Source organism: Enoplosus armatus, chromosome 20 (genome assembly GCF_043641665.1).
Source record: "Enoplosus armatus isolate fEnoArm2 chromosome 20, fEnoArm2.hap1, whole genome shotgun sequence".
NCBI lineage: Eukaryota > Metazoa > Chordata > Actinopteri > Centrarchiformes > Enoplosidae > Enoplosus > Enoplosus armatus.
The window spans coordinates 16,853,323-16,873,722 of NC_092199.1; the positions used below are offsets into that span (position 1 = coordinate 16,853,323).

The window sequence follows — 20,400 nt, forward strand, 5'->3', positions numbered from 1 at the left end:
AAAAAGGTGAAACAGGAAACTGGATGGGATTACTCCCGTATTGCGATACTTTCTCTCTGTCTTTAATCCCCTTGCAGAGAGTATCCCTGTGCAAACCCGGGATAACAGATTTATCTGGGATAACGTCCGTGTTGTTACATAGTCTCCCTCCTCTCAGAGGCCACGGGGAGAAATAATCCGTCTCTCGTTACGACGGGGACGTTAAACAATGCTAGCAGATGTGTCTGGAAGCCCGCGGAAATGAGGGCAGGCTTTCCAGCAGGTAGTCTTAATCTCTTTATTTTCCTGATCTCGCTCTCTCTCCTATGCACACACACACACACACACACACACACACACACACACACACACACACTTTGTCTTTCCCTGCACTCTCTGCCTTTGAGTGCCAGGACATGAACCTGTTGTCTCTAGCCGCTAAGACTAAGAGTCCGGTGGTGGAGGTTGGGTGCTATCAGCTGTATATGTGTGTGTGTGTGTTGGCGAGCATTCATGCATAAGTGTACAAGCGCAGTTTAATGGCAGAAAACTGTGCGGGAAAAATACATCATGCTGCCGGTTCCCCTTGCAAAAGCCGGATCAATACGGAATGCGAGGTGTTCGTGCCCCGGCTGACTGCAGGCGGGTCAATACCAAAAATGCAAGGAGACGCGGAGAGAGGCTCTTTGCAATTACAATTCATTATTATTCCATTAGGATCCATAGAGAAACACTTCTGTCGATACAGAGCGCCATGCAGCACCTGCAGGCCCGTTCCAGCTTCTGAACAAACTGTAAATGTTGTCCGTCCTTCCAATGGGAAAAGCCTTCAATCCCTCTAACTGTGTTAATCTTGGAACTTAAAGGGGTTAGAGGGTGTGGCTCAGCTGATTAGCCCGACCCTGCTGCAGCGCGGAGATGAAGCCGCGCTGATAGTGGCGTTGGCACCCGCAGTAGGGCATTAGGGCAGATTAGGGTCGGCCTGCCTAGCAAGCCCATTAACCCCCCACCCCCACCCCCGCCTGTTCTTGAGCTCTGGAGGAGGAAGCGTGGGGCAAACCACAACCCCAGAGGAAGGCATTGGAAAGATAGAGGTTACAGTGAGGCAAACAGGTCAGTGTAAAGGTTCACAAGACAAGGTGGCGTCCGGCCACGTCCAAAGACGAAACGGTATGTGGCGTTTAATGGTTACACTCTCACGCTGTCATACCTTTCCCCTGACTTTCATCCCACTGCCTTCTTTTTCCAAGAGCTCTGTGTCCTTTGCATATTCAAGGTTCAAGGTTCAAGGTACATTCTACAACCCAGGGCTGCACAATGGAATTAGTGGGATGGGTCTTTTAAGTATCCATTGGGCTCTGCGCAGACACCTCGCCTATCTGATATCACTGATGCTAGGTAAATGGGTACCACCATGATGCTGTCCTGGCTCCCCAGGTCCTGGGCCGTGCACACCCCATGCCGGTTTGTGATGTTTCCAGTCCAGGTGCTTTCTATTGCTCTGTAAAAGTTGTCCAGAACTCGGCACGCGGAAAGTTACAAAAACTGTCGGATCCCTTTGATTGGTCGGCGCGTAGGTCGATAGAGAGCTGGCGGCTTGACTGCGAATAACTGTGGACTGTGAAAACAGTCCAGTAGCCAAATTTGCGCAAGGTTGAAATTTGTTCCATATTCAGTCGCAAGCATTGAATTCAGAAAGGATTTAAAATGCAGAACTTTTTAAATTAGGTTTCTACAAAGCACATTAGCTTCAGTTCGCCATTAATAGCACAATAGTGAGTTTCTTACCAAAACGCTCTTGCGAGTCATACTCCTCCCATTACGTACACAGGCTTGTACCTGTGCGTATACCTTTTTTAAATTTATTTTTTCAGCCAGCATAGTTTTAAGCCCATTCAAGCCTCGGAAGTGCTCCAATACTGCAGAAAATGAACACGACTTGTGGCTTCAGCGAACCGCCAGACTCTGACAAGAAAAGGCTCAAGTTTTCATCAGGGCTTTAGAAATTGTGACAAGTGCTTAGACTGTCAAACTGTTTGATTACAGCTCTTCTCTTTTTTTTCCCCTTTCCGCTGATTTGACTTTGAGCGTGTTTTGTTTAGTGCTGTGAGTGGCTCATTACGGCCCAGTTCTTTGGGATTGGGGCATTAATAATGAATAAGAGCAGGCGTAGCCGTGGTCACAGAGGAACCTTCATCTCGGCAGAGGTGGACAACACCAAGCGGCTGATATTTAATAGATGGGTTGAACTACTCCGCTTGCGGCTGTCGCCTCGTACATCTGAGAAATGAATGTAATAATTCGCTGTATAGGTCTGAAAGGCTCACAAATGTAACCTGGCCACAGCCTGCAGACTTACTTAATTGAAACAGCTCAGTGGATCATTGGACCATGACCTGTATTTTACAACTGCACAATAACCTCATTGCAGCTACGACATGGAGGGGTCACAGAAGCACCTTGCTCATTAAAACCAAAACCATATACACATGAAAAGGCCTGGGGGCTCACACAAAGGAATTGCTCAAACACACACACACACACACACACACGCACACGCACACACACACACACACACACACACACACACACACACACAAAGCCCTCCCCAAAGCAGCATAAGTAGAGCTTATCCCTTCTTGGATCTGATCTGGTACCTCTCATCCCTCTTCACCCTATGGGTCAAACGCACACTCACTCACACACACACACACACACACACACACACACACACACACACACACACACTTCATCAGGGCACTGTGTGGCTTCCTTGCCAGCATGTGGATCAATGACAGGTGGACAAGGTGCTGGGGGAGCAGGAGGTGCGGGCCTCTGATCTGGGTGTGTCCCTGGCAAGGCTTAGTGACCCTACAGGCCTCCAATCCAGGGACACAAGCAGGACGTCGAGGGTTTTCAAGGGAACTGTGGGCAGTAATTATGCCACCGCTACATCACCTATTCATCCAAGACCCGGTTGAACAGAAACGTGCGCGAAGTTACGTATAAAAAATAACCCACCATCTCTTTAACATCCTGCAAAAAAAAAAAAAACCCAGTTAAAACCCTAAATTCACCACATGCTCCAACAATCATCAGAATCACATCACAACATGAAAGAACGTCTGCAACCAACACGGCCTTGTGCGAGGACCACTCACGTATATGTGGTGGGGGTGGGGTTGGGGGTGTAATCACAGTCCCTGTGTGTGTGGGTAGTCGCGTAGTTCATGCGTCAGTGTATTTGTGTGGGTGGGTTGCACTCGCGAGACCTTGACAAATTGAGGTTGGTCGGTCAGCTGTCGTGCCCACTACGGACATCTATACCGGTTTGACCGAATCGCCCGGTAATCTTAGGCTAAGCTAATCCCCTAACCCTAACCCTAGCCAACTGTTTGATCCACTCTAGGCTGTCTGATGGCACTCCAGCAGCCTGAAAACACTGAATGGCAACGGGACCTCTCCAAACAAGGAACATGGCTTTAGTCACTGAAATTACGCCGAGAAACAACCGTATTAATAACCAAAGCCTTCACACTGAGATTTGAGGGACATAAAGTACATGAATATGCACTGTCACCGTGGTAAATGGCTAGATTTACGCTGACGGAGAGCTAGCTAGCTATTTATACCTACTTTTAACCACATTTATGGAGGTAGAAGTCCATTCGAACTGATTTTTCCTACCTGACAGAATGCGCTACCCTACTTTTAATCCTATTTATAGGGACTGTATGTCTGCTTCTTGCGAATATCTGACATGAGTAGCTACTGAACAATGTTTTTTGCGAGGGTAGGTCCTTACGAGTGAGAGTGATTCATCCGACTAGTCTAGACAGGACGAGCTAGTGGTGGTTCATCCTGGGCGGGTAGCGTAAACTGTCAGAACACCGGCACCACGCCAATGGAAAGTCAATGGGGAGTCCTTCGTAGTGGTGGCCACACGAATTGGTTCGACCCTGGTTCAACAACGTTGCGCTGTTGCCTTCGTTAGGATTTTTTTGTTCTCTCTAAAAACAGTGAATTGTGTGTGATATAACCGCCATGTTGACTTCATGAGGTTGTTTTGAAGGAAGGAATTGAACATTTTCCATCCCTTACAGTTTTTTTTTAAGTCCATGGCACAGAAACAGCTCCTAATGTTGATCTCCTCTTTAGCTCTCGGTCATTCTGGTTTGTTTTCTAACCCCCCCCCCCCCACGATGCATGCGTCTCTGATCGCTCGGAAACCCAGATGATATGTTCCCATAATCTCCGGTTGCACTTCTCGTAGTCTTTTTTGCCGTCTTATTGCTAATCTCTGTTCTCGTGGTTGCACAAAAAGATCACGAGCATTTGACAATAAGTCATTTTGAACAGAATTGACTGCATAAAAAAACACTATGACATGTGCCACTAGTGGCAGATCGGGTTTAAAGGGCCAGCTCACCCAAATCAAATGATTTCCTCTCAATGCCACTAGGGATAAGTAGAAAAATATGCAGTTTTTTGGGGGTAAACTGGGTTAACTGACCCTTTAAGAGCATGGCCCGTGGCGCTGCAAGAAGTTAATACCAGGTCCGTTTGAAATGGATGGTCAGGGCAGCGGTCAGTGAGTGCGGTTCATTAGTTTGCGACTGTGATTGGCTTTGCAGGTATAGGGCTCTCCACTGAGTGACTTATGGCTGTAATTTAGCCTTGATTACATACACCATTACTTTAACTCTAATTAGGCTGTCACTCGGGGGAGGGGTGAAGGATGCAGACAAACTCAGATGCAGGGTTGATGACGATGTATGTTGATTTTAAAGAGGATCCTAGAGCTTTGCAATAGGGAAGCGTTAGAAAACTGAGCTCAGTTTATTAAGACACACGTCTCTAAAACCTCCTCATTGCACACATTGGGATGCGGGAGCGTATTAATCAGCCTGCCCCGTCCCCGCGTCGGATAATGAAGTACTGCCTGGGCCCCCCGGCCCTGACCCCGGGAGGCGCGGGGGGGGGGGGGGGGGGGGGTCGCGCTTTTATAGACGACCACTTCATCACGGAACAATCTGCTGGGCGGCTGCAGACAAAAGACGTGCAACCTCACCTGATGACCTCGTCTCGTGATCCATGGAGGGGCGCTGGAGAAAAAAAACAAACAGCACACAATAGGAAACACATCGATTTTATAGGCGGACACTTTATTACGTCTGTGTATAAATTTGGTTCTGCCCCGCTTCATAAATGTTTGTCATGTCATGGTGGAGCACCGGGGATACTTTAGGGTGACTTTGGTGGTGAGCGTTATTGAGTAATTGGGGTCACATAATGATTTTCTTATTTCAGGGTCAGTTGAGCACTGCATAGAGTTTTTACTGGACTAATACTTCAGAGTGTTGGTTTTGGACGTTTAAAAACTTCATTACAAAGTCATCAGACTTTTTTTTCGGGGGGGGGGGGGGGGGTGGGTATACATCATTCGGTTCAGTAAGCCCCTCGGAAACTAAACTCAATTAAACAAAGTATATAATTAGTTATGAAAACTCCACCATAAACAGGCCACGTGCCTGGAGCATTCCTTCCTTTTTGGGGGGGGGGCAATCTCAGTCAGGTCGGGGCTTGAACTCTCTTGGTTTAACTGAGGAAGTGTGTCCAGTCTGATGGCAGCTGATCAATAACAAAGTGTTAATGAGACGGCAGCATTGATAGATAATTGATAATATCTCCCTTTTTTCTTTCAGCACGTAGTTTTATCTTGTTGAAAACGGGCGGCAGATCTCATTGCAGGACAATGCAGTGGTTTTATGGCACGGGTCACATCTGCTATGGGATAATGACAGGGGGTAAGCCAAATGGAACATCAAGTGTGTGCGTATTTGTGTGTGTGTGTGTGTGTGTGTGTGTGTGTGTGGTTGGAAGGGGGAACTAATGAGTCTCCCATGAGCTATTATACGTACCTTAGCTCCGCACTCTGCAATAATAAAAGCTCGGCATTGCAGAGCTGCCCTAACAGGAGGCCGCAACAACACAACAACGCACGCCTCCCGTTAACACAGGCGACAAAGCGTCCACTCAGGAGGCGCCGGCCTCCTCCTCCTCCTCCTCCTCCTCCTCTGGATCAAAACCAGTGAATGGGCGGATCGTCTCTCACGGAACATCACTGTCACTGAGTCTGAGAATCCGCAGAGAGGAGGAAATGGAGTGGAATCGCCCCATCTCACGTTTGCTGGTGTGAGTCTGAGATGTTGTGGCTGATCCCGTCCTCTGGGGCCAGGATCAGCCCACTATCGGCAGCTGCACTATGTAGTCTAATGCTGCCTGACCACTAAGCCAATTATGCGATCAGTCTTAGAGACCTGGGTGTGATAAAGAACAACAAAACAAAAAAAACCCCAGCTCCAAATGGCACCAATGACCCACACTTGTTTACCTACTGATAGATCTGCTCCTGGATCTGCTGATCAGAGCGCTCCTACGGGTATTACTCATCGGAGAGGCAACAAAGCTGCAGAAGACCCAGCACAACATGCGACAGACCCAAGACCAATCAGTGACGTTAGATGAGAGCAATGATGGCACGTGTGAGGGTATGGGACTGACTATCATCTGCGCACCCATTCCCAATAAATAACACTGGAATCATAGGAGCCTCAGGGCATGACCGTCCAATCTAAGGTGGGGGGGGGGGGGGGGGGGGGGGTGGAGAGAGGCAGAGTAATCCAGTGAGAGAGAGAGAGAGAGAGAGAGAGAGAGATCCCGGCTCCAACATTAGAGCTTTACTCCCGGGTGGGTGAGTAAATGGGCGCACATTCTGGATGTCACGCAAAAACTATAGTTCCCCTTTATTTACTAAAGCGGGCGCGTTGGGTTGGCTGTTTTTTGTAGGTGGGGGCGAGGAGGAGGAGGGGGGGGGGATGCTCAATGCGCTCTGGGCTCGCAACATGAAGGAAGCGGAGAGCAGCGGCGCGCGCTGAGAGAGAGCGAGAGAGAGACTCTCCAAGAGTTAGCGGTGTGTTCACGGCGTCGGAGTATGACGGGATGTGAGCCGAAGTTGTGGTAGAATGGCCCCTCACCTCACATGGGTCTCTGAGGGATGGCAGCCTTTCACCACCACCACCACCACCACCACCACCATCACCACCCGAGCGCGGACCTGCGGCGGCTCTTCCACCGGCTCACCATCGCCTCCTCCCTGAGCGTCCTCTGCTTCTCCCTGGTCTATCTCCTCACCGGATGCTGCGAGTCGGAGCTGGCGGAGAGCTCCGACATCGGGCCGCCCGCGCGCCAGTTCCCGGCGTCGGGGTCGGGATGGCCGCGCGAGAGAAACGCCACCGAGGAGGTCACCGCCGCGGTCGGCGAGGGCGCGTTCAGCGGCCACCCGGGGCCGGAGGCGAACGGCTCCGGGAAGGAGTGGACAGCCGCTCGGAGGTTACCCCAGGCTCTGATCATAGGGGTTAAAAAGGGAGGCACCAGGGCCCTGCTGGAGTTCCTGCGGCTCCACCCGGACATCCGCGCCCTGGGGTCCGAGCCGCACTTCTTCGACCGGCATTACGCACGGGGGCTGGACTGGTACAGGTACGCACGCGTTACGCAGGGAATCCATCTCACTGAGGTCATTGAATGCACCACCGAGTGTCTAGATTGTGTTGCTCTATTTCTTTCCTTCCTTTATTGAACTTTGTATTTAAAGGAGAATCTGTCTCATTGTGGCCGAAAAACTTAGTGACAGACGCCCCCCACCCACCACCCACCACCCACCCCTCGTCATTCGCTTGAGTCCTGGCTTTTGTGTGTGTTTGTAGGAAGTTTTTTTTTTATTTTTTATTTTTTAACATCATTGAGTCGCAGAGCCAGTTACACCCCCCCCCCCCCAGCTTCCACCATGGAAGAGACGAATCTCTTTGTGCTGTTTGCATACCCAAACATATCCACAGCTATTCCGCGGAGGGTTAGGTGACAGTCAAAGAGACTCTAGCCATCTGGCCACGCCAATCTGTGCATGTGTACACGCGTGTGCCTGCGCTGCTGGGGCGTGTGTGTGTGTGTGTGTGTGTGTGTGTGTACACAGTAGAGAGAGAGAGAGAGAGAGAGAGAGAGAGAGAGAGAGAGACTGGGGCCTTGCAGGATGAGTTCGCGCAGAGCAGCAGAGTAATCATCTCCGGAGCCTGGGCCAGATGTTACTGTTGTCATGTGGCTTTGTTCTCAGCCTTTTTCCATGAAAACTTGGAAATACACAGAACACACACACACACACACACGCCCACATGAATAAGATTCAGGGGAGCCAGATTCAAGTCACTCAAGTCAACTCTTGAGGATGGAGGTTTTCAACAAACCCTGGGATTTTGTGACTGCACCTGCTGTAAGTGTGTGTGTATATATATATATATATATATATATATATATATATATATATATATATATATATATATTTATAGGCCTGCAAACTGCTCCAAATATGCCAGATTAAAAATGCATCCAAATATGGGCCACGTGGCGTGCTGTTAACCAGCTTAAGGTATATTACTGGGGCTCAATGGTGGCATTGGCACAGCTCTGGGAGCCTTTTTTTTTGGCATGTCAGCAACAATTTAAGCTATGACAGAGATAAAGTGGAGGGATGAATTTTGGGCTTCCTGGACGGGCGGTTCTGGCGTTGACGTGACGCGCGCACGCAGACAGGCGGAGTTGGAGAAACACACTGCCATGTCATGGGTGTCAACAGAGCTGGAAAACATGTGGAGGTCCTGGAAAAAAAAAACGCTGTGCAGCATGACGGCTGTGTGTGTGCGTGTGTGCGTCACACCAGGTGATGCGAATGTGACACCAGATTGTCACCCCCACCCCCCACCCCGGGGCCAGATGGGGCTCGCTGGCATGTCGAGCCACTTGACATCACTGTCAGCTCTGTCAATTGACCTCTGACTCCGGGTCACTTTACGCCGGGAGTTAATGATGTGTTCACACCAGCTCATAACAAACAGAGCACGCAGGCTGACAAAGGATGTGCGTCTTCATGTCAGCTCAAACAGAAAAAAGATGTTGCAAAATGCCTTTAAAGTTTTAGTGTATGTTCTTCTTTTATCACTTTTCTGCATATTTTCTCGTCTCTCAAAGTTCATGACAACTTGGGGCGTTACCTCTGCGGTTTTGTCTATTGCGTCTATTAGTTATGATTAATATTGTTTTCGCCAAAGTAAAAAAAACAAAAAAAACAAAACATAGACAGCTTGTAAACAAGATGAGCCGTTTAGCCGGATTACTGAACCACTTTATGCAGGCGGGAAAATAAAAGTACACCCGAAAGTTGTACCAGAAAGTCAGTCTGTGAACTGTGAAAGAAGACGAACTGCCACATGCTGCTAGCTGAGCTAGCCCTAATGCTAACTGAGCTAATCTGCTAGCAGGTTTACAGCCGACTGGCCACTACCTGCTGTGTGAGCTGTACAGTGTCTTCTTACGGACCACGCTGGGTGGTATCCGTGGAGCCAGGAGTCCGTGGTAGCCTTTAGAGACGGATGGACAATTCTGTCCGTAAAGAAATGAGAGAGAGAAACTCCCGAAGGAAACCTTTAAATGTGGTTTTTAAATGGGATTAACTATAAATTACGTTGGCTTGAACATTCATGAAAGGTAGTTTTTATTTTGTTCATTTGATAGAGCGCTGCGCTAGACTGAAGAAAAAGCCAAAAACAAACACACTTTACTGCATTTTTTTCCCCTTTGCTGCAAAGCCTTTTAGCTGTGTTATGCGCTTCTTAACGGAAGCAGTCTACTGACTCGTGACCCTCACCTGGCAGGTTGTGGCGGCCCATCAAGAGTCTCTGAGAGTGTGATGACGCTTCCAGCAGACATCGTGCGCTATAATTGTCTGTTTTGTTTGGCAATCAACTCATTAAATGCAATGTGTGTACTGCTGATATGAGCTATGGCCATAAAAATGTAGTTCAAACTAAACCAGAATCATCCCTCAAGGCAATGGTGCACTTTGATGCCCAGCAAACGGAGGGTCAGCTGTAGCGCTCACTGAGTCGCCATTACGTGCAGATACTGTTCCCTCTCAAACCCCATCACGGACGACATCAGAGAGGATGAGATGCAGCGTCTCTTCCTCAGAATCTGTCCGAGAGCAAAGCAGCATTTATCTTCACCGGGGCAATTGAGATCAGAGCCCCTGACAAAGATCCACTAATGGCGTTTGGAGCGGAGATTGGATCTGGAACAGCGCTGCGATGCGCTCCGAGATGGCCTGGAAGTTTCCCCCCTTGCTGTGCTGTCTGGGATCGATAGCTCTATCTCCTCGCCCTGACCTTGGGTTGACTCCAGCATTAGAGCGGTTAGCGTCGGTCAGCTCGGCTTCTGTTACAATTAGCAGGAAGCTTTATCCTACATTGGCATAACCCCCCCCCCCTCCTCCCGCACAGGCACACAGGGGTCATGTTACACACAGCCTTTTCTCTGACTGTAGCTCTGGAGGAATCCATTAAAATTGCTCAGCTGGAAATTCACATCTCACTTCTTTCTGAAAGATGGCATGACGGGCGGACGGCGAAAAGAAGGTTGAGATAAAATAGAGGGAGACGAGATAAGGCTCGGGTGAGCTGGAGGTCAAAGGGTGAAGTCAGTGTTGCCGCAACCTCACACGTCTCCGCTGACCTTTGCTTCAACCCGGTGGGACTGTCATCAGAGCTGGGCTGTGTATTTGTGACTTCTTCAGGTTCTGTCACAGTCTGGGGGCCGTGCTGTCCTGCAGAAAGTGGGGCAGGTTGTATTTTGTTCCCGAGGTACAGCGAGATTTATCGATGTTTTATTGAGCGAGAGTTACTGGCACGGCCTTAACCTGATAGGTTGCATTGTCAGTGTTTGCTGCTCCTGTTCCTTTCCAAGAAGTCACATTTTTCAAAAAATGCTAACATTGAATCTCTCAGCGTGAGTTTGTTGAACATACGCACGTGATTATATGCTGAAAGACTGAAGCGAAAGCTGCAACAGAAACAGATTTCAGGAATAGCCGATGACTTCAGCAAACGCAACTTCCAAAAACCAAATAATGTAGTGATTATTATTCTAGTTGTGGTGGTGAAAACCCGGGACAGATATTTGTCGGGACTTGGGACTCCCAGCTTGGAAGCGAGACAATCCCGGACAAACCGGGACGTCTGGTCACCCTCGGTAGTAAGCTAGTTAGCCGGACAGTCTAACGTTTGCAGCTTACATTAGGGCATCCTCACACTTTTGCACTTGTTTTTTTGGGTGATACCACTCTCTCTTTGGTTTCGTCTCGTCTCACTTAGGCAACACGTCTCTTTCATATGTTCTTGGTGGCGTCGTTTGTTTTTCCTTTCCAAAACCTTTAAAATTCCACGGGTGGGACCCTCGTCATTTCACCCTCCTCTTCGTTGCAAAAGTTAGTGTTCATCAGCTTGGGAATCGTTGTGGGTTGCAGGGAGAAGATTTTTTCAAGCTACCGTACATGAAGATGCGTAGCCGGGAAGTCCCTGAGCTTTATTTGTGTTTGGATGTTAACGACATAGACCATCTCTCAGCCCTCAGTTAGTTTTAATTCATTTGGAGACATGATGCCTCTCAGGACATACAATGACGAGAGGGGAGGGCCGAAATTACCCCCGTCTTTTTGGCGTCAGCTGCTCTGATGGCACAGCTCAATTTGCAATTCATATTGGACTCGTTTAGGGAGGCTTTTAAATTCATACCCATACATTGGCGGCTTTGTCCTGCTATGACGGAGCACATGGTGCTACTTGTGTTTTTGTGTTTGTACAATGGAGCATAATTGCCGCGCAAATCACGGAAGAATGGCTGCCAAAACATTTGATGTCCAGCAGGATTCAGTGGGCGGGAATTAGCAGCAAACACCGATAGGCAGATTTTTCTGATGAATCCGATTTGTTGACCAGCAAGAGGGGAATCCATTATTTTAGTCTTTCTTTTAGTTTCTTCACTGCAAAAAACAACAGCTTTGTGCTGAAGTGTGAAGTGATCCGAGCTGTAAGGACAGATTTGATTTTGGCTGCCCCGCTGAGTTTAGTTTGTTGTGTGTGTAACTGGGGTTCAGGTGTGGTCTGTCCTGTCCCCGTACTGTACTGGAGGTGATCACCATAAGGCCCAGACGGGTGGGGCGATCTGGCACTCATTAAGGCCCTCCCCTGGGGCATGGGAAGCGGAGGCGGTGGGGGTCTGGGGCCCCTCTATGATGGATGTCTCCTGGAAGTGGACAGGGCACAGCCACAATGGACCAACCCCTTAATGGTCCCCCGTAAAGAGGAAATGGATGAGCGGTCCCCCAATAACACACACGGTAACACACTCATGCATGCAAACGGACACGCAAATACACACTCAAATCTTACATCTGACTCATGAATAAGCAGTCAGGTGTATATAATGAACACAGCCAGTACTCTGCTCTTTGATTGGTTATTGTTTCCTCCTTGGATCAAACATCAAAGATAAACGGACCAGATTTTACTTTGATCCAGCACTCCCTCAAGCCCCCCTATCCTTTGCCTCATATATTCCTGCTGTACATGTGATGAACAGTGCAATTGCTTCACATTTAACACACACACACACACACACACACACACACACATCACATGACACAGCATGCTACTGATGGCTCCAGAGGGTCCTGGCTCCCCCGGTCTCCACCTGCCACTCTTGGTCCCAGCTGAGGCCCAGTGCGGCATTACCATTCTCGGTCCGTCCCCTTACATTTACACACAACACCTTCTCGCTTCACACACCCCCCCGAAAGCAGCGCCCATCCTAATACACACAATTCCTACTTTTCCTGGTTGCACACCATCCACACCCGCCTACGCGTAGTTACCCTAAGCCCTCATAGGATCAATAGCCAGTGGCCTTGGCTGGCCCGAGGTAATTCACCGGGGAGGCCTGCGGAAATATTGGGGAACGGACGACACAAGAGAGGTTCCTCAAAGGCAAACGGAGGCTTATTATAAGCTGTGGGATAATCCCTGTGTTCATCATACTGGATGTTTGATCTCGCACTCAATAGTAAATGAGGAGTGTAAGGATGTTGGTAAAACAGGCTTTTTAAACTGCCAATTAATTGAGCCATCTTTTTTTTTTTTGGTGGAGGGTGGGGGGGGGGTTTCCTCTGTAACACATGGTGTCACCAGCCGGTTCTATTCACCTGCCAGTGATGGGCCTGAATGCTCGGGAGGTTAATACCCACCCCCCCCCTTTTTTTCCACTCCCCCCACTGTGCAGGCACCCAGGCCAACCAGTAGGAGTCACCAGTGCGGTTAACAAGAAGAAGATCCCTCACTGGCTTCCCACCCCGGCCAGTAATTAACACTGCCGGGAATCGACCCCGCCCCGGCGGAAGCGGGCAAGCACTTCACCCCCGCTACCCTGAGACTGCCCTCTTCAGATATGCGACAACATTGACCTTTTGTTTAGGCTTGTAAAATCGAGTGCCGTATGTTTATCCTTTTTCACGACAAGCCAGAGTAATTCACGGCCCACTCAAAGGTGGAAGTAGCGTGATGTTTGGTGCACCGTTGCAAGACATACTGGTTGGGTTAACAAGTCAAGTGCCTTCGATTTAGGAAACTGTCGACAGTCAACACTGATGATGACTGGTGATGTATTCTTACCCCGGACCATGACCATGATCGTCCCCTGGCCTCGACCAAATGCTTTCAGCTGCTTAGACTTGACCAAAGCTTAACCATAGACTCGGCAGATCATGACCTGTTTCTTGGAACGTTCACATTCCAACGTGACAAGATGGGATGGCCCCAGTTTTGATTGGATGCGCAGTAGCCCGACTCGCCGGACGTAGACCGCTGGGATAAGTCTGCCATTGTCCGACTATTTCAGTCAGAATCCCCCTCCCCTCCCACTATCGGCGCGTTACCATATTGCAAGGGCACCGTCCTCCTGCATCCCGGGTGCAGCGCCACCCAAGGCGATGCGTGATTGTGGGAGTGTTTTTTCCCCTCTCCCAGAATGATAGTGGGTTGAGCCAGACCTTCTGGTACTAGTTAAGCCGAAAAACTTAGTAAGTGAATGGCCGCGATTGCTGGGAGGCTGTTAGTGATGCAACACCGACCAATCGAGTGCCAGTTGAGCCATCGCTGTGCAGCAGGTTCCCCAGTCTCGGTCCACCCACAGCATGGATAGAAATGAAAACTACCCAGGTACTCGGGTCAGTTTTCCATTTTTAGTCCATAAATCTAGAGTTACAATATAATTACATATATAGCATAAAACAAGTAAAACATTTTAATATACACTGACCTGATGAACAATACAATACCTTTTTTTAGATTTTTCTCACCATTTCAATTAATTCACGACGTTGGCAATCATGAACGGGCTAAACTAATTAGCTGACACGCAAAGCAATTGTCCCTCAGACAACTTTTTGCTGTATTTGTTTGTAATTAATTTTTCACACGTGAAAACCCAGGAGTCACGAGGAGTATGATGTTAACGACGTGCAGGGAAACGTGGCGCTAACACAGCTCCAGTCTGCATTTATTCAGGGAAAGAAATGGAACCCCCCCCCCCCCCCCCCCCCGGACTCACAAAGTTTTCTATGCCAAAAGTAGGATGAGGGTCATATTTAGTCATTAGAAAAACTAACAGCCATTTTGTCCGTCAATTAGTGTGTCTGTGCTAATCTTACGGCAGAAGCATATTTATAATAAATCTTTTCTTTTGACGGTGCTCTTAGGGGCGGTAATTAGCTCTCTGTGCCTGGATAATGGTGTGGGGCTCTTGGCTCTGAGGCTGCTCACAGACAGATTGCTAATGGAGGTGCGTTTGTATCCACTCCCATCATTCCTTCATCCGTCACCCACTCCTTTCATTTAAAACACTCTAGCAAATGTTCTGAGACACGCGCACACGCACACACACACACACACACACACACACAGTCGGATGAGCACGCACACACACACGCACACACACACAGTCGGATGAGCGCGCACACACACACACATGCACACACACACACAGTCGGATGAGTGCACACACACGCACACACACACAGTCTTTAAAAGGGTCTGGTAAAAATCCAAAAATATGTCTTCAGAGTGTTTGTGTGTATGTGTGTGTGATTTGTTTTTTTTTTTGTGTGTGTGTGTGTGTGTGTGTCTTTTCTATATATATGTGTGTGTTTTAGAGCATGAGAGATGGGGTCCATTTGGAGTCCAGAAGCATGATAGCAAATGTTTGACTAATGAGTGTATGTTTGTGTTTTGCAGTGTGTGTGCGTATGTGCATGTGCTTCCTGCCTGTGTGTGTGTGTGTGTGTGTGTGTGTGTGTAACAGACTGTGCGGCTCCTCCTGCTCAGGGTATTGGAGTTAAAGGGGAAGTCTTCAGGCTAAGTGGTGGTAAGCGCTGCCTCACACCGATCAGATCCAATGAAATCACTGTGTGTGTGTGTGTGTGTGTGTGTGTGTGTGTGTGTGTGTGTGTGTGTGTGTCAGATTCATAAAAGTGGGGCCGGTTTCGGGGCGGGGGGGGGGTGGACGTATTGACAGGAGGTAACGTTGCAGGCGCATCTGAAACCCGAGCCGATACCAGGGGACAGCCAGAGCATCCTGTCCTCACTGTATCAGCCGTGCGTGTCCCCTCTGGTCTCTTTTTGTCCGCCCTTCTTTTAGTAACGTCTCATTTTATAACTCCTCAGGAACATTATTTATTGACTCTCCCAGCTTTGTGACACATCCCTAAAATAGGAGACTGTGTGAAAGAGACAGAAACAAATGAAAAAAAAAGCGAAAAAAAAACAATAAAACCATAAAACCTCATGTAATACATTCAGCAGCTGAGGAACCATGTTTTTTTTTTTTTCAGGAGTTGGTAGAGACCAAAACAGAGGCAAAAATGTTGGACTTGTATTCGTTAGGTGGACGCAAACAAAACTCAAAATGAATGCTAATGTTGCTCTGTGTGGGCCGGGTGTTTAAATAGGCTTTTGTTACAGCCTGCTCCACTGTTTGGAAATGGAAACAGCAATTTGCGACATCACCTTTCACGGGGGGGGGGGGGGGGGAGTGGTCTCTTAATGGTGCTGTGCCGTAATGAGTCCATTAGTAATCAACGTCACGGTCAGTTGCAGTAATAAAGTCAGTTTCTGCTCTGTATATTTCATTTCAGAGGATTTCATTGATTGGGTGGTCAAATTCTGGACAAGTCATTGTTTGGCCATTTTCGACAACCATTGATTACCGTTCATGTCTTAAGAAAATGAATGGAAACCAGTGGCTGAACAGCAGCCATTAGCTTCTACTATCAAACTATAACTGTATTATGTAATCCGACGCAGTAAATACACACACACACACACACCACACAATATGACGTATACATGATTTCTAGGTAAAGAGATAAAACCGTTAAACACACACTGGTGTGGACCTTCAAGCTCAGTTTACGTAATCAAGCCGAGATGCTGATTCAGAGCTGTGTATGGCCACGCCGCCGAGGCTGTGTGTGTGTGTGTGTGTGTGTGTTTGGTCAGACAGTCAGGTGTGTTGGCAGATGTCCCCGAGTCCCCAGACGGTCCTGTGGGCCCTCTGGAGTCATTTATCTCTAAATGAGTCCCATCTGCTGTGCTTCTGGTGCGGAGGTGGAGGTGAGCAGAGCGAGACAGATTCAAGGAAAGACTCCTGTGTTTATGTAGCACTGGGGATCTACTCTGTTGACACTCAGTCTGCGTCTGTCAAAGTGACTAACGGGAGAAGGTGTTGCCGCAAAGGCATCACGGAGGATGTGCAGTTTTAAAGCAGCAGTTTGACATTTTGTGAAGTACACTCACCGGCTTTCCTGGCGAGAAGATCGATAGCACTCACATATCTGTCCGTTAATAGCCTAAATATGGATAAGAGCCAGGGAGCTTAGCATAGCGCCTGGAAGCAAGAGGAAACAGCTAGCCTGGCTCTGTCCAAAGCTAAAAAAACAACAACATTTGCTTAACCGCGCTTCTAAAGTTCACGAATTAACCAATTATATTTAGCTGTTTCCCCTGGCTTCCAGTCCTCGTGTTAAGCTAAGCTAACTTCTCCTTTACAACCAGCTTTTCTGTAGCCTATTGCCACCATATGTTATGGTGAATTATGAAATAAATTAGCACAAAATGAAACACAGTATGTCTGCGGTGTTTCCATTTGATGGAGTGGTGCAAAACAATCTGCCAATTTCTTCACGATTTAATGGTGCCTGCATATCATATCAGCTTCATGCCACTCATGAATGTAAGACTACTGTGAGGTCAGTCTTACAGTAACCCCGGTACAAACTGCAACTGCAGTCCGATATAAAACAATCAAATGCTGCTAATGACCGAGAGACCGGCTTCTGCTCTTCTTCTTCTTCTTCTTCATGGTATTTTGCCCCTAATTTGCCTTTGCAACATATTTTTCTTGTACTTCCAGAAGTATGATGCCCAAAGCCCTGGACGGCCAGATTGTCATGGAGAAGACGCCTCGTTACTTTGTGACCGTGGAGACGCCGGCACGAGTCCATTCTATGTCGCAGGACGTGAAGCTGATTGTGGTGGTCCGTGACCCCGTGACCAGAGCCATATCTGACTACACTCAGATCATCTCCAAGGCCCCCGACATCCCTCCCTTTGAGAGCCTCGCCTTCAAGAACCGCACCACAGGTACGGATCCTGCTGTTTGAGTTCAAGTGTTTTGAGCATGCGCGCTCAGTATGACGCTACATAAGACAGACAGAGCTGGTGTCTTCCTGGCTGCTCACATATGACACTGGCTGGATCCTGGAGCTTTTTTTGTTGTTGTTGTATATATCAGTCTCTTCTATCCTTCTCAACATTTTGATTTTCCTTTATTGTGCATGAGCGGGTAAGGGCAAAAACAGAGTCGTGCTTAAGAATGCGCTGAAGCAGCTTACTCCTCCTTAGAGCTAAGTGTGAGAGGAACATTTCGGAGCAACTCTCAAGTGTATAGTAAGTAATAATGTCTGTAATAGGAAATGTGTTGAAATGGAAACAAAAAGAAACCAGGAGCAGGAGAGAAATTCTACTGCTGGTTTATGAGGTACAGCGACGATGGTGACAGAAGCCACGATGATTTCGAATAAAGAGCTTTGGAATATCTCTGTTTTGTCTCTAGGTCAGATCGACTCTCTGTGGAGCCCGCTGTGGATCGGCCTGTATGCCCAGCACCTGGAGCGCTGGCTGGCCTGGTTCCCCAGGGCTCAGATCCATCTGGTCAGCGGAGAGAGGCTCATCTCCGACCCGGCCGGAGAACTGGGCAAAGTCCAGGACTTTCTGGGTCTCCAGAGGATCGTCACGGACAAGCACTTCTACTTCAACAAGACGAAAGGCTTCCCCTGCCTGAAGAAACCGGAGGGCAGCAGCAAACCTCACTGCCTGGGGAAGACGAAAGGGAGGACGCACGCCTCCATCGACCCGGAGGTGATGCAGAGATTGAGGGATTTCTACAAGCCGCACAACCAGCGCTTCTATCAGATGACGGGCCAGGACTTTGGATGGCAGTGACCCTTTTATCGTGTGGAACTAGAGGATTTTCTTAGCGTTACACTGCTTTGGGTAGAAGCCTGTGCAAATCGTCCATCTGACTGAAACAGATGCAAAGACTTGAGTGCAAAAGATTCCGAGAACAGAGGCAACGATCTGCTTCTGACCAGCAGAGGGACATTTCAGAGACTTGATAATGAAACCCCAGTGTCAATACGTTCACCCCTATCAACCGATCATCTTGTTCTAGTGTTTGAAAGACAGCAGAGTCAGTTTATCTATCATAGATGTTCAGTAAAAGAGGCGCTTTTGTGGTATTAAACAAGGGTGTCCCCTCGCACCTTTTTTGTTTGGTAGGCTACTTGTTCCTACCCCAGGTTGTTATATAAAGCATTTGTGTGCAAAGTTGGTCACGTGACTGTGGTTGCTATAGGTTACGGCTGTAAAAAGTTGAATGGTGAAATGCACAGTGTAGCTTTTAGTGTCTCTGGTCTGCAGTTTAATCCTGACGCTCTAGTTGGTAGGCTGTAGTGGCACAATGAACCCAGAACAGACGCGTTTTCACATTCCGCAATTTCCACAACTTTCTTTTTCTACCTGTTTGTTCTTCGGTCTCACTGCTTAAGAATTTAAGGGCAATCAGTGCATACATATTGAGTATCGTCCTCCAAGCATTGCTCCTGAAAGGGGGGGGGGGTGAATCTTTTATGTGGCGAGCAGCAGAAGGGTGAGCCAGAGAATCTTTATATGAGCTCAGATTTGACTGAGTGGTTTTGTATTCTTGAATAATGAATGTGGATAAATGGATGTAGGGGAACTGGTGTGGATCACTTGCCTCCTCGCCTGTTGGCACATTTATGTGCTAGGCTTAGGTTAGCATCCGGCTGCAAAACCACCCTACTGTACCCTGACAGACGTAAAGGGACCACTGGAGGACAACCAAAACAAGACCAGGTCAAATCAATGGGAGAAGGTCACCCTATCAATGGCCATTTCTCTGAATGTGATGTATGAAGCTTTCAGGCTTTACTGTTACTGTGTGAAGGCCTGTAAACAGGGTTGTTCAGTTTGCATGTATTTGCACTAGTTTGAAAGCATAAAAAAAAATAAAACTATTTTTAAGCAGAGGGCTTGCAATTGATTTTTTTCTGACACTCCTGATCTTTCTCACATTTGTTCTTTTCCTCATTGTTTCCTACAAAAATGCTGTTGTTTAAAGGGCTTATTGAGCCTTAATGAATGAGGTTTAGATTTATGTTGAATGTGAGTGCAGGCAACATTAGTGCAATTGCTTTGCAAATGTAAATCTGTTCCCGTCAGAGATGTAGGGCCTACAAACAGCCTTGTTGATAAAATGCAAGTCTGGTCCCCCTAACAATGCAAATAAAATGAACTTAATGGTGAATTGTAATGCACTTGTTTGCATTGGTTGTACTGTTGGTCTGTGTGGGTGATTCTAATTTTTAAAGGGTAAAAAAATGGCAATTAAAATGTTTCATCTGTAACAGAACTGTATGTGTGTTCTGTATATATGGCTGACTTTAAGATGATAAGCAGAGAGCAAATTTCATCAAAAACGTTTAAAATGGCCGAGAGAAAAGACATACGTCGCCTCTGCTTATGTCAGAGTTAGACAATGTCGCCATCTTGTGGACAATACAGGAAGCGTTTGAGAATGGTGGGAAAAGGGTCCAGCAGAAAACATGGTAAAAACAAGTTGCTTTTTGTTTTTTTATTATTATGATGTTCCCTCCTCTTTACCTTTAAATAATATTTTTTGTCATAGAAATGTAGTCATATCAATACATTAAGTTGCAAATAATTATCCACAAAAAAAATGTAACTAAAGAACACTACACAAAAAAGCACCACTGTAACTAAGTCTGACATACACAAAAAGACACAACAATCCATGCTTCGGCATATAATGCAACCCAGGCTGAAG

At 47.7% G+C, this 20,400-nt stretch overlaps 1 protein-coding gene across 1 annotated transcript; it reads left to right on the plus strand.

Moving 5' to 3' along the window:
- Nucleotides 1–7,036: 7,036 nt before the first annotated feature.
- hs3st3l (heparan sulfate (glucosamine) 3-O-sulfotransferase 3-like) lies at nucleotides 7,037–18,476 on the plus strand. The gene is made up of 3 exons (XM_070926865.1): nucleotides 7,037–7,518; nucleotides 17,386–17,615; nucleotides 18,088–18,476. Exons 1-3 carry the CDS (start codon nucleotides 7,037–7,039, stop codon nucleotides 18,474–18,476), a joined length of 1,101 nt encoding a protein of 366 aa, XP_070782966.1.
- Nucleotides 18,477–20,400: the final 1,924 nt, after the last annotated feature.

Coding starts and splice junctions, on each gene's coding strand:
- hs3st3l (XM_070926865.1), top strand. CDS start 7,037: ATGGCAGCCTTTCACCACCACCACCACCACCACCACCACCATCACCAC. Junction 7,519..17,385: donor CGGGGGCTGGACTGGTACAG/GTACGCACGCGT, acceptor TTGTACTTCCAG/AAGTATGATGCCCAAAGCCC. Junction 17,616..18,087: donor CTTCAAGAACCGCACCACAG/GTACGGATCCTG, acceptor TTTTGTCTCTAG/GTCAGATCGACTCTCTGTGG.